Raw genomic sequence first — 24,972 nt, 5'->3', positions numbered from 1 at the left:
GAAAAATTCTCAGTGGCTGAAACATCCGGTCGTGAAAGCCTTCATTGTATCATTGAGTTGCCCAGTCCAATATTCCTTCCCGTGTTACTTCTTCTCTACTGACAGCACAATAATCCCATGGCCTTTCATGCCAATGGGTCCAGCTCTCGTGGCATTTAGTGATCAATTTCGAATTTTATAGGGGTGTCGGGAGGCTTTTGGTCAGATAGTGTATCGACTGCCTCTGGCTACGACACGGGAATCGGAAAGGTAAATGCTTAAATGTCGTAGATGATTGTGCAGACAAATAAAATAATCACGAAGAAGAAATTCAACGTTGGGTTATGCGGCATGTTTTACTTGAACAAGCTGTTATCCAAATAAAACATACCGATGATCCAGATGTTAGTTTTCTTGATTATAATTGAAAGTGGACGTGCACGCCAAGTCCATTACGCAACAAGAGCGGTGCATTGTCAGAAGAGAGTACATGTTCCGGGTTTCCTGCAGACACTGTTCTACTGCGGTACGGATAACAGATACATCACGGTGTGGAAGTGAAGCGGCGCAGAAACTGGAAACGTACTCCACAGTCGAAGCACCCAGGACAGTACGGTTATTATGGGTAAAACGTTTAAACCGAATACAAATTCACCGAGAAATGCCAGTAACATATGGTCTAAAGGCAATTTCGCGTCCAGCCGTGCTGAAATGGTGCCATTAATTTGACGAAGACCTCACAGACGTGGAGGATTCTGATACTGGAGGCAAGATTTTGCACCTTACGATTTTGGTTTTTTTTCAGCTGGTTGAAAGAATATTTGGGGGAAAGAAATTTTCCAAGGAGGAGGACTTTGAAACAGCGAATGGCTCCGTGATGAGGGAGTGGATTTCTGTCGTCGAGGAACTGAACGATTGGTAGAACGTTCCGACTGTTGTTTGTACAGACTTGGTGACAATACTGAAAAATGGTGTCATACGTTTGTGTCACTATGGACTGTAGTGCAGCATTCAGTATGAGTTACTTGGCCTGCCATGATAATGTGTAACTTACTTTTGAATTTCCCTCGTGAAATACGAGGGCTATCGAGAAAGTAGATTACATTTTCAACTGCAGCAACAATGGATGCGGCTAGCGTTGCCATACTGAAAGTTGCCCGTTCAGTCGGCATCCATCCTCCCCAGTGTACTGTATCGTTTCCTGTTATTCCACAATAAAAATTTGAAATGTGTGCAGCAATAGAAAATCCCACGAGTTGTGTCGTGTAGTCAGTAACAATGATTTTTTGGCAAAAAACATAAACCGATTGAAATTTATCAGCTACGTTGTGAAGTTTACGAAAACAACGTAATCGCTGAAGAAGGAATGCGCCAATGGTGCATTATGTTGCCGGCCGGAGTGGCCGAGCGGTTCTAGGCGCTACAGTCTGGAACCGCGCGACCGCTACGGTCGCAGGTTCGAATCCTGCCTCGGGCATGGATGTGTGTGATGTCCTTAGGTTAGTTAGGTTTAAGTAGTTCTAAGTTCTAGGGGACTGATGGCCTCAGAAGTTAAGTCCCATAGTGCTCAGAGCTATTTTTTTGCATTAAGTGTGCGATGAAGAGCGAGGTGGACGACCAACATCGTGATTGGTGAAATGGTCGCAAAACTCGATGAGAGGATTCAAGAAAACCGCCTATTCACAGTGCCGGCTTCTCGTTTGGTTTTTCGCAAATTTCACGACTTTTGTTGCATCATATATTTGTACAGAAGCTTAGGCCATCACAAACTTTGTGCAAGACAGGTACCAAAAATCTTGACTGAAAACCGCAAGCTTACAGCTGCATCATTGACTTTCTGTGTTATTAAGAAAGGTGGTACCTCCTTCCTTGATCGAATCATAATTGGATACGATACTTGGGTCAGATATGTGAACTGCTGTACCAAATTGCGGTCTATAGAGTGGAGGAATTAAAATTCCCTCAAAAAACCAATAAAATGCTTGCAAACGTTGTCTGAAATTGTTTTTTGGTACAGGAAAAGTTGCTTCTTGTCGATTTTCTAGACCGTGGCACAACAGTAAATTGTACGAGGTGTTGTCAGACTTTGAAAAAAATAAGAAGAGCAACTCAGAATGAGTAGGGAGGAAAGATGGGCTCAAAAATTCTGTTCTTGCACGACAACGCTCGAGCACACAGGTCAAATAGAGTCGAGAAATACTCGACGCTTTCAAGTGGGCTGTGCTTCCTCATCCTTCGGACAGTCCGACTCTTGCACTCAGTGACTTCCATCTGTTCCCAACGATGAAAACCTGGCTCTCAATGCAGCCATTTGACGACGACACGGAACTGTGGGAGAGGGCTTATAACTGGTTGAAGTATCAGGCGGCAGCATTTTAAGACAATGGAGTTTCAAAGCTTGTTCTCTGGTATAATAACTGTCTAAATTGGTGCGCAGACTATGTTGATTGTAGTTTTTAAGTGTTACAACAGCGGTATGTAGGCGAGCGTTATTCTGTTGGAGAACGCCCCGTGGAATGCTGTTCGTGGCACGACAACAGGTCGAATGACCAGATAGATGTACAAATTTTCAGTCAGGCTGGGTCGGATAACCACGAGAGTGCTCCTGCTGTAATACCAAAACATATTCTACTTTCTTGATACCCTTCGTATTTTGTTTCTAATTTTCTCCGAGCGGGCTTTACTTCTTGCGTTACCGTCGTACAACGCCAGTAGCGGACACAAATAGAGTATTAAAGCGCGCGTCATTTATTTTTAGGTTTAGGTTCGTTCTGCGCATCTGACGTCACGAAACACAGTGAGCCAATGAACAGAGAACGACGTTGCCAGATCTCGATTGCAGTGCAGAGCACGGACGAGTGCCTTCAGTTTTAGAAACCTTCAGTCATAAATAAAGTAATTGAACAAAAGCAGTGTCTTGATAGCAGACTTTCTTTTATAGAAAGTTTGGAAAAAGTATTCTTCATACCAATTGCTTCATATTATATTAATTAATTAAACCAAGCAAGCAATAAGTCTCCTAATTCAGGCGATAGCAAGGAAAGGTGTTTGTATCATTCTCACAAAACGCTTTTCCGCAATAAAGAACAGCGGTAATTGTTTATTTCCTATTATACTTCGACGGAACGTGAATAATTCAAAGTCATATCAGCGGTGTTTGTCGGTATTTTGCGTGATAGTTTAAAGTCCTCCGGGATATATATTGAGTGACGATCTGCGTTAGCGTAATGGTTAACGTGTATGGATGCTAAGCGAAAGGTTGTGAGTTCAAGTCTTGTTCAGTGCTTAATATTTTCTTTATTTAAAACAATATCGAAGTGTCTTACTTCATGAATTTTATTCGTTTGAATGTAATTTTTTGAAATTTCTAGTGGCAACTACAATCGACTATACGGAAAGTATACGCTATGGACTTTTACCTCTGCAAACCTTCAAAATTTTGTGCAATGGTTTACTACATCTAATGCTACACAATAACTGCGTTGAACTTCGAAACAAAATTAAGTAATTTATGGGGGGAAGGTATCAGTCAAGAAGATGTGTAAAAATCAAATTTTTGGGCCAAATAGTTTTTGTGAAATCGAATGATAAAGTGTGTCAAAGCAGTCGAAACACCATGTGTCTGCACAGGCGACCAGTGCAGTGATGACAAAATCGCGCACATCGCGGAATGCGGAGAGCACGTCTCTGTAGCAGCGAAAGGGTTAATGCGGCCGTGGTAGCTTTACTTCTTAAACTGAGCGCTCCCCCTAAACGTAACTTGGCGAACTATACTATGGCGCTGCTTCTCTTGGCGCGTACAACTGGCAACGCAGCTATCTCCCGCGCCTGGGCGGCCATGCGCGAACCGCCGAGATAACTGAATTGAACTATAATTGATGATAAGATGATGATGTTGTGAACCTGTGTAGTCCGGTGGAGCTGGAGCTGTAGTGGTGCGTGGGACTGCAGCTGGAGATCTTGTCCAGGTTGTCGGTGGAGTCGTGCAGGTCGAAGTCGCTGGAGACGGAGTGCGAGCGCGGCGTGGCGGTGCTGGGGCTGGGCCCGCTCACCGTGACGGAGGTGGTCACCCGGCGCCACGACGGCGGCTCCCCCGGCTGCAGCTGGCCCCCGCACGGCTCCGAACCCGGGCCCCCCGGAGCGCCGCCCGGCTTCGAACCGGAGTCCTGCCGGCAAGCGGGCACAGCCGCGTCAATTACCCGGCCAGCAGCGAGGCTCCGCCTTCTTGCTCCCTAACCTTCTCACCAGGATACGTGCTGCTGTTCATTTGAATACACCGGTCCTTAACAGTGAAAGACTGATCACTAACAATGTAGGTTAATTCTTACAAAGAAGAAAACAGCAACCAGCCACTATTAATACTGCAATTTATTTAGGTAAATAGCGCCGTTACCGGTTTCGAACTGGCAAATTCATCATCAGACAGCTGTTCACATGATTTTCGAGATACGCTTTACATTATCGTCCGTTTTATATTTATATTATTCCACTGTGGCGAAGTATTTTTGGTGTGTTGTTGCCCTCGAAAACTCAGCGCGATTTTGTTGCGAAGTTGCAGCATTGTATTTTTCGGATATTCCTAAATATATCCAGCACCATATCCATCACCATATTGTGCAAAGCACCACACGCACACACACACACACACACACACACACACACACACACACACACACACACACACACACACATACCAAAGAGAATTTGCCACATGTGAAGTTATCACAAAGATTGCAGATTTACAAACACAACAGTGTCGGAGACGTTCTGACACTGTTGTGTTTGTAAATCACAGTGTCGGAGACGTTCTGACACTGTTGTGTTTGTAAATCTGCAATCTTTGTGATAACTTCACATGTGGCAAATTCACTTTGGTATGTGTGTGTGTGTGTGTGTGTGTGTGTGTGTGTGTGTGTGTGTGTGTGTGTGTGTGTGGTGCTTTGCACAATATGGTGATGTACAAATTACATAAGTGCTGGATATACACTCCTGGAAATTGAAATAAGAACACCGTGAATTCATTGTCCCAGGAAGGGGAAACTTTATTGACACATTCCTGGGGTCAGATACATCACATGATCACACTGACAGAACCACAGGCACATAGACACAGGCAACAGAGCATGCACAATGTCGGCACTAGTACAGTGTATATCCACCTTTCGCAGCAATGCAGGCTGCTATTCTCCCATGGAGACGATCGTAGAGATGCTGGATGTAGTCCTGTGGAACGGCTTGCCATGCCATTTCCACCTGGCGCCTCAGTTGGACCAGCGTTCGTGCTGGACGTGCAGACCGCGTGAGACGACGCTTCATCCAGTCCCAAACATGCTCAATGGGGGACAGATCCGGAGATCTTGCTGGCCAGGGTAGTTGACTTACACCTTCTAGAGCACGTTGGGTGGCACGGGATACATGCGGACGTGCATTGTCCTGTTGGAACAGCAAGTTCCCTTGCCGGTCTAGGAATGGTAGAACGATGGGTTCGATGACGGTTTGGATGTACCGTGCACTATTCAGTGTCCCCTCGACGATCACCAGTGGTGTACGGCCAGTGTAGGAGATCGCTCCCCACACCATGATGCTGGGTGTTGACCCTGTGTGCCTCGGTCGTATGCAGTCCTGATTGTGGCGCTCACCTGCACGGCGCCAAACACGCATACGACCATCATTGGCACCAAGGCAGAAGCGACTCTCATCGCTGAAGACGACACGTCTCCATTCGTCCCTCCATTCACGCCTGTCGCGACACCACTGGAGGCGGGCTGCACGATGTTGGGGCGTGAGCGGAAGACGGCCTAACGGTGTGCGGGACCGTAGCCCAGCTTCATGGAGACGGTTGCGAATGGTCCTCGCCGATAACCCAGGAGCAACTGTGTCCCTAATTTGCTGGGAAGTGGCGGTGCGGTCCCCTACGGCACTGCTTAGGATCCTACGGTCTTGGCGTGCATCCGTGCGTCGCTGCGGTCCAGTCCCAGGTCGACGGGCACGTGCACCTTCCGCCGACCACTGGCGACAACATCGATGTACTGTGGAGACCTCACGCCCCACGTGTTGAGCAATTCGGCGGTATGTCCACCCGGCCTCCCGCATGCCCACTATACGCCCTCGCTCAAAGTCCGTCAACTGCACATACGGTTCACGTCCACGCTGTCGCGGCATGCTACCAGTGTTAAAGACTGCGATGGAGCTCCGTATGCCACGGCAAACTGACTGACACTGACGGCGGCGGTGCACAAATGCTGCGCAGCTAGCGCCATTCGACGGCCAACACCGCGGTTCCTGGTGTGTCCGCTGTGCCGTGCGTGTGATCATTGCTTGTACAGCCCTCTCGCAGTGTCCGGAGCAAGTATGGTGGGTCTGACACACCGGTGTCAATGTGTTCTTTTTTCCATTTCTAGGAGTGTATTTAGGAAAATTCGAAAAATACAATGCTGCAACTTCGCAACAAAATCGCGCGGAATTTTCGACGGCAACAACACACCAAAAATACTTCGCCACACTGGAATAATAAAAATCGCAAACGGACGATAATGTAAAGTGTATCTTGAAAATCATGTGAACAGCCGTCTGATGGTGAATTTGCCAGTTCGAAATCGGTAACCCGGCTATTTACCTAAATAAGTAGCAGTATTAATAGTGGCTGGTTGCTGTTTCCTTCTTTGTAAGAATTAACCTACATTAATTGTACACAGCCATGGTCTCACCATGTCAGTTTTAGACAAAATAGCATGATCACAAACACTTCGGCAGAGTGTAAATTTAATGAGACTAGAATAAAAAATGCTCCTGTCATATTATAAAAATGGCGAATATGTCCAAGGCAGAGTTAGTGTTGTAAAAGAAAGGGACTAGCTTATCTGGCAGTTTCATAGACATTTAAATAAAAAAATCTTGATATAATCGCGCTTTTTTCATGTTAGTATTATTATCAATGTCATTTAATATAACGCATCCAACCCCAGAAATTTCATCCCGTCAAAAAAAAAAAAAAAAAAAAAAAAGTAAATAAATAAAAAATAAAAAATTACCCTATTAAATGTATCCTCATGACATTTTACACTGACGGAAAAAAATCGCAGCACCAAAAAATAATTAACGAGAATAATGAAATTTGGGGAATGCGTTTGTCTAGATAACATATTTAAGCGATCAACATTGCAGCATCGTAGTTTGATGTAAGTGTGCGGTACGCCATTGCAAATGTGAAATGCTATCACATTAATAACCCGTGTTACCGCCAGAATATTGAATGCAAGCATGCGAACGGCTGCGCAGGTGCCGGATGTCAGTTTGTGGGATGGAGCATCACGCCTGTAGCGTTTAGTCGGTCAGTAGAGGGGCGTTAACGCTATTAGTGAATAACGCTGAAGTTGTCATCCGATGATGCTTCGTATGTGCTCGATTGGAGACAGATCTGGTGATCGAGCAGGCCAAGGCAACATGTTGACCCTCTGTAGAGTATGTTTTGGTTACAACAGCGGTATGTGGGCGAGTGTTATCAAAGTGGTTCAAATGGCTCTGAGCACTATGGGACTTAACATCTGAGGTCACCAGTCCCCTAGAACTTAGAACTACTTAAACCTAACTAACCTAAGGACATCACACACATCCATGCCCGAGGCAGGATTCGAACCTGCGAACGTAGCGGTCGCGCGAATCCAGACTGAAGCGCCTAGAACCGTTCGGCCACTGCGGCCGGACGAGTGTTATCCTGTTGGAAGACATCCCATGGAAAACCATTCATGAATGGCACTACAATAGATCGAACGACTAGATTGACGTATTTGCAGTCAGGGTGTGTGGGATAACGGGGAGAGTGCTCTTGCTTTCATACAAAATAGCACCCCAGACCAGAACTCCAGGTGTTGTCCAAGTGTGTCTAGCAGACAGACAGACTGGTTGCAGGTCCTCAACTGGCCTCCTTCTAAACAACAAACGTCCATCATTGGCACTAAGACAGTGCCGGTTTTCATCAGAAAACACAGACCTCCACTCGGCCCTCCAGTAAGCACTCGCTAGACAACACTGAAGTCGCAGATGGCGGCAGCCGAGGGTCAGTGGAACCGACGTTGCGGGGCATCTGACTCGGAGCTGCCCTTGAAGTAACCGATTTGCAACAGTTCGCTGTGTGTCTGTGGTGCCAACTGCTACTCACATTGCTCCTGAATATGCAGTAAGATGCGCCAGAACCTTGCGCCGAACACGAAGGTCTTCCCTCCCGGTCGTGTCACGTGGTCGTCTTGAACCCCGTGTTCTTGAGACCCTATATTCTTGTGACCGCCGCTGCCAGCAGTCATGTACAGTGGCTGGATTACTGCCAAGTCTTTGTGCAATATCTCAGAAGAAACATCCATCTTCTCTAGCCTTATTACACTACCTCGTTCAAACTCAGTGAGGTACTGATAACGCGTCTTTGTCTCCTTAAAGGAATTCTTGACTAACATCAGCTCACCACGCCCAATCTCAAAGGCAACAGATGCTCACGGCCGTTGGAGCGTGTATTTAAAGCAATCCTGATCTGCATTCTCACAGTGGCGCTACTACCACCACTCTTATGTGTCTGGCGCGAAATTTAAATAGACGACATCTTTCAGGTGTAGAAAGCCACCTACCAACATTCGTTTATGTTGCACAACTCCTTCTTGATGTTGCGACTTTTTCTGTCAGTGTATTTACTGTGGCTGGCGACTCTTCTGGAGTTTGAACACAGGATCAGGGAATTTGACCTAAAAACTGCAAACTGCAGGTGTGCCAACACCTTGCAGCTGAGGGAGCTCACTGCGCTAGAGAAGTATGAGCGAACATGTTAAGATATTTTGATTTAAATGTGTTTGAAGTTGCCAGATAATAGAATACCTAGTTCGTGTCTTTTACATCCCTAACTCTGTCCAGGAATTATTTACTTTTTTGTGCTACGATAGGAGCTTTTTCCTTTCTGGCCCCCAACTTTTACTCTATCATAATTTTGACATTAAACCACCTTAGCTTGGCAACGATGTAGATTTTTGCTGACTCAGGTGACGACAGATCCGGTATAAGCTTCTTATTGTCTTTCGAACAATGTTCCTCATATCGTGGCAACGGATGACGCTTCCACAGAACAACAGGATGACTATTGATGACATGTATCTGTTTACCTTTGTACAAAATTTGAACCGATTCGCACAAGTCTGAAGTGGCGCGCGTAAAAGAAAACACAAAAACGAGTTTGTATTGTACGTAAAATCAGAATGCAGCTAGATTTTTGAAAGTGAGTTGTCAATTTTATGGTATGAATGAATTTTTATTTTTATTTATTTATTTATTTATTTATTGTTCCGTGGGACCAAATTAAGGAGAAGTCTCCATGGTCATAGAACGAGTCAATACATGAAATTATAACACGATATTAGAAACAGATGAAATGAAATATAAGAAAACATATTCAGGTGACAAGTCGTAAGTTTAAATAAAGAAAATCAACAATGTAACACTGGAATTTGCTTAATTTTTTAGCTCTTCCAGGAGCTCCTCGACAGAATAGGAGTAGTGAGCCATGAGGAAACTCTTCAGTTTAGACTTAAAAGAGTTTGGGCTACTGCTAAGATTTTTTAGTTCTTGTGGTAGCTTATTGAAAATGGATGCAGCAGAATACTGCACTCCTTTCTGCACAAGAGTCAAGGAAGTGCATTCCACATGCAGATTGGATTTCTGCCTAGTATTAACTGAGTGAAAGCTGCTAACTCTTGGGAATAAGCTAATATTGCTAACAACAAACGACATTAAAGAAAATATATACTGTGAGGGCAATGTCAGAATTCCCAGACTATTGAATAGAGGTCGACAAGAGGTTCTCGAACTTACACCACATATAGCTCGAACAGCCCGTTTTTGAGCTAAAAATACCCTTTTTGTATCAGAAGAATTACCCCAAAAAATAATACCATACGACATAAGCGTATGAAAATATGCGAAGTAGACTACTTTTCGTGTTGAAGTGTCACTTATTTCAGATACTGTTCTAATGGTAAATAAAGCAGCGTTTAGTTTCTGAACAAGATCATGGACATGTGCTTTCCACAACGGCTTACTGTCTATCCGAACGCCTAGGAACTTGAACTGTTCCGTCTCGCTTATAATATGCCCATTCTGTCTGATCAAAATAACGGTTTTTGTTGAATTGTGAGTTAGAAACTGTAGAAACTGAGTCTCACTGTGATTTAGCATCAAATTATTTTCCACAAGCCACGAATTTATTTCATGAACTACATTATTTGATACTGTTTCAATATTACACACAAGATCCTTCATTATCAAGCTGGTGTCATCAGCAAACAGAAATATTTTTGAGTCACCTGTAATACTAGAAGGCATATCATTTATATAAATAAGAAACAGCAGTGGCCCCAGCACCGATCCTTGGGGAACGCCCCACTTAACAGTGCCCCATTGGGACTGAACATCACTACCACTCTCAATATTGCGGAGACTTACCTTCTGCTTTCTGTTCTTAAAGTAAGAGGCGAACCAATTGTAAGGTACTTCCCTTACTCCATAATGGTCCAACTTCTGCAGTAATATTTTGTGGTCAACACAGTCAAAAGCCTTCGTTAAATCAAAGAAAACACCTAGCGTTCGCACCTTTTATTTAATCCGTCCAAAACCTCACAGAGAAAAGAGAATATAGCATTTTCAGTTGTTAAACCATTTCTAAAACCAAACTGAACATTTGACAGCAAATTATGTGAATTTAAATGCTCCAGTAACCTTGTATATACAACCTTCTCGATGACTTTAGCAAACGCCGATGGCATAGAAATAGGTCTAAAATTGTCAACATTATCAATGTCTCCCTTTTTATAAAGTGGCTTCACTACCGAGTACTTTAATCGGTCAGGAAACTGACCACTCCCAAAGGAAAAGTTACAGATATGGCTAAGTACTGGGCTAACATACGTAGAACAATACTTCAGTATTCTGCTAGATACCCCGTCATATCCATGAGAGTTGTTGGTCTTTAGTGATTTAATTATTAACTCAATCTCCCTCTTGTCAGTATCATGGAGTAGCATTTCAGGTAACAGTCTCGGAACACTTTTTTCTAAGAGCGCTATATGGTTCCCTGTTGGGACTAGGTTTCTATTTAGTTCACCTGCTATATTCAGAAAGTGATTATTAAATACTGTACATATATGGAACTTATCAGTAACACGGACATTCCCACTACGCACTGATTCTATATCCTCGACCTGTCTCTGCAGACCAGCCACTTCCTTTACGACTGACCATATGGTTTTAATTTTATCCTGAGACTTAGCTATTCTATCTGCATACCAGATACTTTTTGCCTTCCTAATAACATTTTTAAGCACCTTAAAATACTGTTTGTAATGGGATGCTGCATTTAGATTTTGACTGTTTCTAACGTTTTGATGTAATTGCCACTTTGTTCTACAAGATATTCTTATCCCTCTAGTCAGCCACCCAGGCTGCCTGTTTGTGCTAGTACCCTGTTTTGAACGTTCTTACGGAAAGTAACTTTCAAAGAATACGAGAAAAGTCTTGAGAAAAGCATTATATTTATCGTCTACTGTATCAGCCCTATAAATATCTTGCCACTCTTGTTCCTTGATAAGGTTTACAAAGGTCTCTACAGCAACTGGATCAGCTTTCCTAAACAGCTGATGACTATATTTAACACGTGTTGCAGCACAAAAATCTTTTAGAGCTAAAATTTGTGCATCATGATCTGAAAGGCCATTCACCTTTTTACTAACAGAATGCCCTTCTAGTAATGAGGAATGAACAAAAATGTTGTCTATGGTTGTTCTACTGTTCCCTTGCACTCTCGTTGGAAAGAATGCGGTTTGCATAAGATTATATGAATTAAGGAGGTCTACCAGCATCCTCTTCCTTGCACAATCACTTATACAATTAATATTGAAGTCACCACATATAACTAACTTTTTGTATTTCCTATTTTTAGTTATTTAATTCACTATAACCAGTTTCCGTGCATTCAATTCACGTAACAACGTATTTTATGTTCTACATTCAGTTCGACTTCAAAACATCGTTTTTCGACAACGTATGGTGGTTATTGGATTAAAAAAGCTCAACTTTACCCTTTTATCTACCTTCATGCAAAGTTTGAACCGATTCGTACACGTCTAAAGTGCAGAAATGGTGCGCTTCAAAAAACTCCCAGAAAAACATGTTTTCTGTACGTGAAATCCACATTCTGAGACAATAAAGGATCACCAATATAGTACTGGATGGGGAGGGGGGTGGGTAACAATCACAGAGGGAAACCAAGAGATGAATACACTAAGTAGATTCAGAAGGGTGTAGGCTGCAGTAGTTACTCGGAGACGTAGAGGCTTGCGCAGGATAGAGTAGCATGGAGAGCTGCATCAAACCAGGTCGGACTGAAGACCACAACAACAGGTGTTCGTATTTTATACTTTTCAGAAAACACACGGTGTGTAGTTTCAGCATGCTTGAAACTGTTCGAGATTGACTCAGGTGATGCAAAACCAATTGTTGGAGGTGTGAAAGACATATTAGATGACTCTGAAGTGAATTTGCAGAAAAATGCGTGGTATAGAAAGAGATAACGCATCTGTTATGCTCGGCAAAGGAAATGGAGTTTATGCTCTCCTTAGACAATAAATTCCACACTTAATCGTTACACTTTGTTCTTCCCACACCATCCCGTTGCCCATTTCTCATTCTTGTATAGATGAATTACCAGCCGATTTGGAATTCATTTTTCAGAAACAAACAACTGGTTCCACCGCTACAATAATTTGTATAATCACTTTACGATGAAGATACCTTGAAGATACTACACATCGCCGGAACGCGTCGGGTCTTAATTGAGACCGTCTCTGAATGTGTATTTCATCAGTGGGAGGTACTAACATAGTCCTTCACGGAAGCCTCAGTGAATGAAGAGTGCTTTATCGCTCTGAACTGTGTAAAATGTATAAAGGCAATAACCAAAAATTGTTTTTCATATTTGTACGACCAATTCTGCGAGAGTGCAACGTAGTTAATAAGTCTAGATCTGCTGTTCCCACCAAGCTGCTGCAAAGGTCTGTTTTAATCAGAACACTTGTACAAATTGTTATAGTAAAAGTGTGTCAAGAGGATCTGCTTTTTCTTCATCCCAATCCACATTTGGGTCCCGCTTCTGAAAAGCAAGTAGGAATTTTGCTTACCAGCGGAGAATTACTGTTGATACTGAAATGAGAATTCGGAAAACTTGCACTAACTTTACTGTACGCTTGTCATTTACCTATAACCCGTCTCCCGAAGAACTTTGAAGTGCTATGCAAAGTATCACCTATAGCATCACAAAACTGTTTAAGAAGAGTAAAGGACAATAATAACACATCATTAGCTTTATAAATAGGTACCAGACCGGCTATTGTATCTGACGCAGAACTTCAGCAGCAGAAAATCAATTTCTTGTAGTGGGAGGCTGTGACAGCCATGGCTGGATTGTGGTTTGAAGTATCATAATATGAGGATGCAAATAAACAGAAGCCTTTTAGCGAACGCTACAGTTTGGTTAAGATACTTCTAGTAGTGCCTTGGTCAAATGCAGATGTAGAGAGCTGTTTGTTGAAATGAATATTGCCAAAAGTTCACACAGGAAAAGAGTGGGGAACGCCAAACTCAGTTCTATTCTGACCATTCGTGCTGGCCTTCGGCGCCTCGGAATGTGCTATCTCAACTTTCAATTTGAAGATGCAGTTCTGAAAAAAAAAATAAAGATTCGAAATAACTAAAGAGCCGAGTTTTCTGCACTACCATGCTTTACAAAATAAATATGGTTTGTTTCATAGGTACCATCCACGCCTACAGCAAGAGTAGCGACATTAGCAGTGACAACCGACGACCCTCAACATTAACACAGAAAGTGGAAGAAGAAGTGGACGGCACCGAAATACGTGTTTTTCATGTGGAGCGAATTGTTCCATTCAAAATTCGCGTGTTATATTTAGGAGAAATATTATCGTGATATGGAAATTTTGACGTTCATTAGTCTGAAGAAAGAAATTTTATGCAAGTAAGAGCATGCTGAACACGGTATATTAAAGGTACACGTGAGTAGAGACGACAAGAAACATACGAAGCGTTTTAGTAAACGATATTCTCATCTATAGAGGGCAGTCAGCTGGACCGCTAAAACATTGTGTGAACATGATTGTATGATCGGGCTGCAAAACTGACAAGAATATTACCCTGGTCGATTGTTTCTGGTTTTTTTTTTTTTAAAAGAAGGGGACCAACTTTTTGAGTAGCGGCAAGGCAACAGTCTCGTAACAGTTGCACCACGGCTTTGCTATGCTGGTACTGCGAACGGCTGAAAGCAAGGTGTACTACAGAGCTTATTTTTCCCGCGGACATACGGCTCTGTTTTATGGCTTGGTAACGATCACATGCTCTTGGGTAGAATACTCGGGACGTAAAATAGTTCCCCACTGAACCTCCAAATGGGGACTACTCAAGAGGATGTTGACATCAGGAAAAAGAGATTAGGTGAACGTCAAAAAAAGTAAAGTAAGGGTAAAGAAAGGTAATCGAATTAAATTCAAGAATCACAAGAGGAGGAGGTATACTTGGAAAAGGTCGGGTGATACGGGAAGATTTCAGTTAGATTAAATCATGGTGAGACAGATTCCGAAATCAGATACTGGACTGTAAGGGGTATCCAAGAGCAGATATAGACTCAGATCACAATGTAGTAGTGACGAAGAGTGAGCTGAAGTTTAAGGAATTAGTTAGGAGGAATCAGTATGCAAAGAAGAGGGATACGGAAATGCCAAGGAATGACAAGATACGCATGGAGTTCTCTAAGGCTATAGCTACAGCAATAAGGAATAGCTCAGTAGGCATACAGTTGAAGAGGAATGGAAATCTCTAAAAAGGGTAATCACATAAGCTGGGAAGAAAAACAAAGATGGTAACTGCGAATAAGCCATACGTAACAGATGAAATACTTCAGCTGATTGATGAAAGAAGGAAGTACAAAAAAATGTTAAGGGAAATTCTTGAATACAGAAATACAAGTCGCTGAGGAATGAAATAAATAGGAAGTGCACGAAGCTAAGACGAAATGGATGCAGAAAAAATGTGGTGAAATCGAAAAAGAAAAATTGTCAGAGGGACTGACTCAACATGTAGGAAAGTCAAACCAACTTCGGTGAAATTAAAACCAAGAGTGGTAACATGAAGAGTACAACGGGATTCCACTATTAAATGCAGAGGGGAGAGTGGGTTGGTGGAAAGAGTACACTGAAGGCCTCTATGAGGTAGAAGATTTCTCCGATGTGATGGAAGAAGAAACAGGAGTCTATTTAGAAGAGATAGGGGATCCAGTATTAGAATCAGAATTTATGAGGGCTATGCAGGATTTAAGATCAAATGAGGCAGAAGGGGTAGATAACATTCCATCACAATTTCTAAAATCATTTGGGTAAGTGGCAACAAAACGACTATTCACGTTGGTGTGTAGAAGTGTATGAGTCTGGCGACATACCATCTGGCTTCCGGAAAAATATCACCCACACAATTCCGAAGACTGCACGAGCTGACGAGCGCGAGAATTATCGCACAATCAGCGTAACAGCTCATGCATCCAAGTTGCTTACAAGAATAGTATACATAAGAATGGAAAAGAAAATTCAAGATGCGCTAGATGGCGATCAGTTTGGCATTAGGAAAAGTAAAGGCACAAGAGAGGCAATTCTGACGTTGTGGCCGATAATGGAAACAAGAGTAAAGAAAAATCAAGACATGTTCATAGAATTTGTCGATCTGGAAAAGCATTCGACAATGTAAAATTGCGGAAGATGTTCGAAATTCTGGGAAAATTAGGGGTAAGCAATAGGGAGAGACGAGTAAAATATAATATGAACAAGAGCTAAGAGGGTATAACAAGACTGGCCAACCAAGAACGAATCGGATTAAAAAGGGTGTACGACAGGGATGTAGTCTTTCGCCTCTACTGTACAATCTGTACATCGAAGAAGCAATGATGGAAATAAAAGAAAGATTCAGGAGTGGAACTAAAATCCAAGGTGAAAGGATATCAATGATATGATTCACTGATGACACTGCTGTCCTGAGTGAAAGTGAAGGAGAATAAAATGATGTACTGAATGGAATGGAGAGTCTAATGAGTACAGAATCTGGATTGAGACTAAAACGAAGAAAGACGAAAGTAATGAGAAGTAGCAGAAATGAGAACAACCAGAAACTTAACATCAGGATTGATGGTCACGAAGTAGATGAAGTTAAGGAATTCTGCTATCTAGGCAGCAAATTAACCAATGACGGACGGAGGAAGGAGGACATAAAAAGCAGACTAGCACTGGCAAAAAGGGCATTCCTGGTCAACAGAAGTCTACTAGTTTCAAACATAGACCTTAATTTGAGGAAGAAATTTTTGAGAATGTACGTTTGAAGCACAGCATTGTATAGTACTGAAAGGTGGACTATGGGAAAACCGGAACAGAACAGAATTGAAGAATTTGAGATGTGGTGCTACAGACGAATGTATGCGCAGAATCGGAGAGGAAAGGAATATGTGGAAAACAGTGACAATGAGAAGGGACAGGATCACAGGACACCTGTTAAGACATCAGGGAATGACTTCCATGGTACTAGAGGGAGCTGTAGAGGGCAAAAACTGTAGAGGAAGACAGAGATTGGAATACGTCAAGCAAATAATTGAGGACGTAGGTTGCAAGTGCTACTCTGAAATGAAGAGGTTAACACAGGAGAGGAATTCGTGGCGGGCGTCATCAAACCTGATGACAAAAAAAAAAGAACTGTACGAAATATTGAACACTAAAATTTTGGAAGCCGTTAGAAAGAAACCTTGATGACAGTGCCCCGTATTAGCTTATTACTAATACAGATTAAAATATGTTACTACAGAGGTAGACCGAATAACTAATGAGTAGGTTGTGAATATAATTGGGGAAAGAACAAATTTACGGCACAACCTGAGTAAAACAAGCGTTCGGTTGACAGGATACATCCTGGGACATCAAGGAATCGTCACTTTGGCAGTAAGTTGGAGGGTAAAGATTGCAGAGGGAGACCAAGATTCCAATACTGCAATCAGGTTCAAATGGATATAGGCTGAAGTAGTTATGCAGCGGTTATAAAACAAGCACAAGATAGACTAGCTTGGGGAACTGCATAAAACCAGTCTTCCGTTTGAAGACCAAAACAACAACAACACTGATTTTAATTTTATTTGAGAAGGATATTGAAATCCGTTTGTAAACCTACAAGAAGGTACATATTTATACCATCACTAGCTGAATTTCTGGCGTCGCTCAGTTATGTACTTACTCTAATCTTCTACTGTTCCATCTCCTCCTTCCCTCTCTCTCTCTGGGTGTCTCCAGCAACCCCTCTCTCTCTGTGCACCTCCTCCACCGTCCTCTCTGTATCCATCTCCTCCTGCCCTTTCTCTGATCAACCCCTCCTCTTCCTCGCTCTGTCCATTTCCTCCTCCCCTCTGTCTGTTCACTTCCTCCTCCTCCATATCTCTGCTCATGCCCTTCTCCCCTGGCTCTGTCCATTTCCTCTTCTCTCGTTTATCTGTCTCCTCCTCTCTCTGTCTATTTCCCCCTCCACTACCTCTGTCCATCTGGTTGTCTGTGCGTATCTCCTTCCCACTCGTTCTCTGTCCATCTCCACGTCCCCTCTTCTGCCTCCACGTTATAACACACAGCCTCAACAGGAGGCTGGTGGTTCTTACTCCCACAGTATTTCAGTATTTCTTTCCAGATTGTAGTCGATATGCGTGAACAATTTGATTGAATTAAGTGTTTAGGATGAGCTTTTTACTCGTGACGTTGCTCTCATACGCACATGTCAAATATATTTCACACATATTTAATATATTTCACGCTTGAAACTTCCTGGCAGATTAAAACTTTGTGCCGGACCGAGACTCGAACTCGGGACCTTTGCCTTTCGCGGGCAAGTGCTCTACCAACTGAGCTACCCAAGCACGACTCGGAAGTTTCATATCAGCGCACACTCCGCTGCAGAGTGAAAATCTCATCCTATTTCACGCTTATTTGTACACATATTTCACCTATATATATATATAAATAGCGAATTTCGCCCTGCAGTTTCATTTTCACGCAGCTCAGTGTTTATAACGTTGTATCTCCGGAGCTATGTGCTGTACCATGATATAATTCTGCAAGTACGTCCAGTATTACATGTGCCTACTGTCTGCGAAATATGTTGTGAAAAGCATTTTTAGTAAAGAAGTAATAAACTAAAACGTTATGCTTCATGTGGCAGTTTTGTGAACAGCGAAAATGTAGTAAGTGATAAACTTTTATTCATCATTTTGTGGGGATCGTCAGCGAGATAGAGTTTCATAAAGGTAAGAAATCATGTGCAAAGTTCGTTGCAAGTCTCTAAGTGCTCTCATTCTCAAATAATGGACGACTAAAGTATGAGTACGCTGGCGACCTGGGCGAGGTCTTGATTGCTTTTTCACCCCCACCCCTTTGATAGGTAAGTAGTTATTACCCCCATCATGATTCTCTCCAGACACTAAATGATTTGTGTACCATGTTTATAGGAAATAGTTCATTTTTACAATTTGTATGGATACGTGTTTCGTGTTACCGATTTTAAAGCATGGTCAGTGGTAGTATTTTACGTCCGACATTCACTTACATCAGGAAATTTCGTCTCCTTGCACATTTTTGAGGTAGTCCTTCGTTTGACACCACTGCTTGTAACCTAATACGACGTCAGCTTGCGGCATAGTTATCACGACGTTTACGTCAAGTGGTCTGGGCTCACCTTTAGCGTCTGTATGTTGCCGATGGACTTCTTCTTCTTGAACTTGGCGGAGGCGCCCCTGCGCAGCGTCCCGTTGTCGGGGGGCGACATGCCGGCTACCGCCCCCGTCATGGCCCAGTCCCGGCCTCCGAACACCTGCAACATCAAAACACATTCGCGCTCTCACTCTGCCGTGACAGCTGGGGCGCGCCACATCCGACCACCAGGCGTAATATTTCGTCATGTGGTTACCAAATGATTTTGGTTACCAGCACCCTTAATGTACCATAATTTTTCTGCAGTGTCCTACGTCGAAACACTGGTCAGTGTAAGGGAGTGAAATAAGCATCTACTCAGTTTCAAAATGTTATAATCAATGAAAAACATATCTGTGATCCATAAGTAATCGTCTTGCTGGAGTTGGAAGATCCTGATGACATGTTTTCCGCGTTAGCGATTATATTTGGGTTTATAAAATTTCGCGTTCTACAGAAATAACACGAGACACACTAAAGATGACACAAAGACCTCCAAATAAGGTTGGGTAAAGGACAGAAAACAAATTCCTTGTGTTTTGCAGAGCGCGGGGTTCAAAAAACTCAAACTAATGAAAATTACCAACAGCTGAGATATATCACTATTATATATCATCTGTTTGTAATTTATAATCTATTAAAGACAAGATTATTTTGTTCAGCCACGTCTTTGGAATATGTCACAAAGGCTTATTGTTCAATTGTGTTCTTTCATGTACAACTGTTGTAATTTGTCTATAGTTAATGTGTCACATATTTTATCTAAGTTAAATATCTTAGATGCATTTACACTGAAATAACCCCGCTTGATTTATTCCTATACTAACACAAACAACTTCATCTCTGGAAATGGAGATACTCTGTGTATGCAGTAGTTTAAAATCTTTGATCCAACAAAATTTCACTGCACCACATACTTATCTTTGTACCTGATGATGGCTTAACAACCGAAAACCGCTTCGTGTAACAAATAATAAATATTGTAGACTGTTGCACCAGTGTTGTGTGTGTTCCATTCATGGTACTGGTATTTTATTTAGGATCTTTATGCCTCTGTGGCAAATGATTTCTATATGTGCATGAAAGTTTTGCTTTTCGTCGACGTTAATTCCAAGGTACGTAAATACTTCTTTTCTTTTCACAGGTTGAGCATTTATTCCGCTTGAGGGATATCTCATTCTTGATAATGTTCCTTTTCGTAACATAAAAAGTGTTTTGTGCCCTGATATCGTTAGTTTGTCACATACGCACCAGGTGCTTAGTCTTTCAAGAACTACCCTCCTGTTTTCCTGTAATTTAGCCCTTGTTTTAGCAGATACTCTAATTAGCAGATCGTCTGCGAAGGCGATGCAGCCTTTAGTGTTTGTTATACTCTGAAGGTGGTTTAGTAATGGCTCTATGCCAACATACATGAATTCTGCACCACAAACAGAGCCTTGTGGGCAGCCTTTGGTGATGTTTTTCATTATTTTCTAATTGCAACTGTCTGTCTGTGCAATAGTCTCGTAGACTATTACAGAGACACCTGGGACAGTCCATCTGTTTCAGTCTTTTGAATAGGGTAGGTCACGACAAATTATCAAAGCCCCAGCTATATCAATCATTATGCCTAAAACATAGTTGTCCTCTAAGATGCTCACAAAATTCATCGCGTGATTTATTGCATCGTCGGTGGATTTCCCTTTCCTGAAACCGTACTGCAGGGGGCTCATGCGCACTAATTGGCTGTGGTCCATCAGGCGGCGGCAGAGGAGCTTTTCCTGTACTTTGTCTAGAGCATTTACCAAACAAATCGGCCTATATGTTTTCGGTTCTCTTGGATCTTTTTCTTACGCTTCTTTTAGCATAACGATATTCGATAATTTCCAGATTGTGGGCACTCAATCCAACAAAAGATATTCTTTTAATAACGCTGTTATGTATGAGACTATTTGGTCCACAAGCTGATGCAACACTTTGCTAGTATTCTATCAGGTCCTGGTGCTTTCTTCTTCTTTAACTTCATTATTGACAGTCTCATTTCCTGCTGGACAAATGGAATCACAACACTGTTATTCACATGCTGCTCTAATAGTTCAGGGCATGAATCGTCATCCGTGGTGAATACGCTCTTCATAAAGAACCATGTCCCGCCTTTTATAATGTCCATGGAACCAACCATGAATCGCGTTGAGTTCAGCGTAATTATTATCTTTAAATAAAAGTGTTATTTATGTTCCTTTCATTGAGTATTTCTTTTCATTACGTTCTGTACTATACGTAGTAATTATTTCCATATATAATCCAAGTTTCATCGAGCAACATTACTCGGTAGTGACACATCATGCGAAAGTTACTTTCGTCCTTCAGTTCTGGACACCAGTGGTTACGTGTAGTTTAATTTTCTTTGGAAGAAGCTTGATTTTGTTAACTGCCATCAGGTAAAATAAGTAGTATTAGAATGATCACTGACGTGCACTTTATTTACATTAGTGACTGTGGCGCGCTTTGTTAACATCATGTGACCGAGGTCACTGATGACGTCCGTCACTGATGATGTCACTGATAAGCATGTTGACGTCACTAGGTCAATGACCTTGGTCAGTTGATTTGAACAAAGTGCGTCGAGTCACCAACACAAACATAGTGCGTATGAATGCTAGCAATAATTATACTGCCATAGTGGCATCTGTTAGCCTTTTGAATTCGTGAGTCAATTTCGGTCTTTATGGATTCGTCAGAGTATAGCAGAAGGTCAAGGTAATTAAATTCATTGGTCTTTGCGAGCCTCGTGATAATAAAATACATTGATCTTTGCGAAAGTTGTGTTATTATTTTGCAGAGTATTATTACTTTCCTGATTATAAGATAATGTGAAGCACATTGTTTTGTGTGTATCCATCTGCAGATTCGTGCCTTTCGAAACATTTATTATTCATGCTGTATGAGGTTTTAATAAATTTTCACTGCCTGCTAGTAGTGCTATGTCGCCAGCATATTCAGTTGATACTTGGCTTACGTTACTACGCAATGCATACCAAAATAACAAAAACAAAATTTTTCTGGTACCCGTACCACGTCGGTGGCGACGTATTTCTTGGTTAACAATCGCTTAAGAGACTGATTAAGGTAACCGTGTTGGGGCGGAGACGTGAACTCACCCGAATGGCGTCGGCTGTCATGGGTCCCTGGCAGAGGCCCTCGTCGAAGTAGAGCTGCAGGTACTGCTCCTTGAGCCAGAGCATGCGCCGGTCCGTCAGCTGCATCTGCCGCTTGAGGCCGCGCACCACCCAGCACAGCCCCGTGTACCACATCCTGCACACAGCCACCGCCACCGCAAACGTCAGTCACACAGGTGGCGTTGCACGGCAAACTTGCATTTGTTATTATTTGCTCAAGGTGTTCATTTTGCATTGTGTTCACGTGTGAATCTCTCAGATAACCTTATATTTTGTGGAAGTGATGCTTTTCAAGTATTTGTTTTCAGTCGTACTTAACGTATGGAACGTAAAAAAGTTGAACTGAAAGAAGGCAAACAGCGCTAGAAGGAGGAAAAGTTTCAACAAGTGGAAGCTACGAAGAAATTCCCTCAGGGTTCAGTTTCGAGTCCGCTCTTATCCCTTACATATGTGAATGACCTTCCACTTATTATGCATTAAGCAGAATTAGTACTTTCTCCAGATGGCACAAGTGTTTTAATTAATTTCCTTAGAAAGAAAAAACCAAAGAAATTATTAATAAAGGTTTCAAATAACTCTCATTTGCTTTTCTGAAAATGGACTCTCCGTTATCTTTTTAAAGAAAAGAATAATTCCAAAAATTAATGTAACACATGACTAGGCGTCTTTAAATAGAGTAACGATTTATAAATTTCAATGTCTAGCGAGAAATCACGAAGACGTTCATTCCTGCAGGGCTCAGTTTTGAGTCCACTCCTGCAGGCCGGAGTGGCCGAGCGGTTCTAGGCGCTCCAGTCTGGAACCGCGAGACTGCTACGGTTGCAGGTTCGAATCCTCCCTCGGGCATGGATGTGTGTGATGTCCTTAGGTTAGTTAGGTTTAAGTAGTTCTAAGTTCTAGGGGACTGATGACCTCAGAAGTTAAGTCCCATAGTGCTCAGAGCCATTTTTCTGAGTCCACTCCTATTCCTTAAATATGGGAGTGATGTTCAATTTATTATACGTTTAGCAGAATTGGTACTTTTTTCAAACGGCAGATGGTTTACATAAAATGAAATGTAATATCCCTTGTTATCAAAAGAAAAATCTGAATAAAACTGTTATGACCAGAAACTGAATAATAAAATAACCGAATAGAATACGAAGCTGTTAATCATGTAAGGGGAAGGAAGCCAAATAAATTGTTAACTATATTTTCAAAGAATTCTCAAATGCTTTTCTGAAAATGGAATCTCCTTTAATTAAAAAACACACTCTATATTCAATTCTGTACAAGAAATAATTCTACTGGTATAACTGAACTTAGCTAATGTAGACGTTTAGCTTTTTTCAGTAACTGTAAAATTTTACCATGAGTGAGAAATGTGGGCTCTGTCGTAGGTCTGTGAGTAATGGGTTATGGTGTGGGATTTGTTGAAAGTATTTTTTTCACGGGGGGGGGGGGGGGGGAATGCAGTGGGGAAGCCAGTGGGCGTTCTAGCGAGATACTCTCCGGGGAATGCAGAATCCTTAGCAGAATTGAGTTGATAGAGGAGCAGGAGCGTAAGAACTGTGACCTTCAGGCGCGTTTAACACGAAAAGGAGAGACTAGATAGGTCGAGGGCGGTGAAGGGTGCTGCGGAATGGGAACTGGCAGTTGGCATAAGACAGCTAGGAGGAAGAGGTAGTCAGACAGTAGTACTTTGCGTATATGCAATAGATTTGACCAACTGTTTGAGCTGAGTGGAGAGGAACCTCCAGGAACATGCAGAAAACATGCAGCAGTCCTCAGCAGTTAGGAGGCCTAAGTCAATTGCAATGTCTAACAGGAAGAAGAAGGTTCTGCTGCTAGGTATTTCGCATGGTAGCGGTGTTGGCTAGCAGTTGCAGGAAGTTTTAGGAGTGACTACCAGGTCACCAGCATTGTGAAGCCTAGTGCAGGGTTGGCTCATGTGACTGACGCCTAGGGGAGTTACGTAGGAATTTTACGAAGGAGGATCAGGTAGTGATAGTGGGTGGAGCAGGGAATAGTCTTGATAGGGACGGGGAATATGATATAGGTGGTGACCTGGAAAGGATAGCTACTCACATTGGTGGCAGTAATGTGCATTTCGTGCAAGTTTCAGCATCATGATCGGCCTCATCTAAATGTGGCTGTTAGGTGTGTTAACATGGGGCTGGAGAGGGACCTGAAGGCAAAGGGCATGGGTCACATTGCAATGATGCCATTTGAGTCTATCAGTAGATCAGGTTTCACTAGGCATGGCCTGCACCTCAGTAGCTATTGAAAGGGAAGGCTGGCATAACTTATAAGTGACAGTGTAGTGGGTGGTGGTGGGATCACTCATGGAAAAATTCCTGTAGTGGTTGGTGTTAGAGCTGCATCTTTTTTAGATTGAAGTCAGCTGACAGATATGCCTGCTTAAAGGAAGTCCCTCTAACTAAGGAATCACCTTCAGAGGACCAGTAGAGAGGTATCATGCGAGCATACAGGACGTCATGTTTCCAAGTAGAGAAGGAATCAGTATATTTCATCAAAATATAAAAGGTATTAGAGATGAAGTTAGTGTACTGCTTATAGATGTTGACTCTGAAATGATTGGTTTATTCGAGCACCACTTAAATAATTTGACAATTAAGAGGCTTCCTTTACCAGGATACAGATTAGCTAGCTGTTTTTTAAGGAGTACCTATCAGAGTGGAAGAGTGGCCATGCACGTAAAAAACAGTATTCCGTTTCAGTACATAGGTGTATCATGGCACTGCACTGAACAGATATTTGAATGTTGTGCAGGGGCAGTTGAATTTAGTGAAACTAAACTTCTAATTTTTGTTGTTTGTAGGTCGCCTAATTCTGACTTCAAAGCATTCCTGCTCAAGCTAGAGAGGATTCTTGATTTGCTTTATAGGAAGTACCAGTAACTAGTTATATGTGGTGACTTCTATATTAATTTTGTATATGATTGTGCAAGAAAAAGGATGTTGGTAGATCTCCTAAATTCA

At 42.3% G+C, this 24,972-nt stretch overlaps 1 protein-coding gene across 1 annotated transcript in view; it reads right to left on the bottom strand.

Moving 5' to 3' along the window:
• The window catches only part of LOC126153857 (uncharacterized), a 1,728,205-nt gene that overhangs the window by 86,866 nt on the left and 1,616,367 nt on the right, over nucleotides 1-24,972 (bottom strand). Inside the window, exons 45-47 of the mRNA XM_049916098.1 lie at nucleotides 21,974-22,127; nucleotides 18,820-18,954; nucleotides 3,883-4,145 (exon numbers count right to left, since the gene is read on the bottom strand). Coding sequence (XP_049772055.1) covers nucleotides 3,883-4,145; nucleotides 18,820-18,954; nucleotides 21,974-22,127 — 552 coding nt within the window. The remainder of the gene's footprint in view (nucleotides 1-3,882; nucleotides 4,146-18,819; nucleotides 18,955-21,973; nucleotides 22,128-24,972) is intronic.

This window comes from Schistocerca cancellata, chromosome 2, assembly GCF_023864275.1.
Source record: "Schistocerca cancellata isolate TAMUIC-IGC-003103 chromosome 2, iqSchCanc2.1, whole genome shotgun sequence".
Lineage (NCBI taxonomy): Eukaryota > Metazoa > Arthropoda > Insecta > Orthoptera > Acrididae > Schistocerca > Schistocerca cancellata.
The sequence above is the reverse complement of the archived record's forward strand: the minus strand, read 5'-3'. Positions and strand labels throughout refer to the sequence as shown.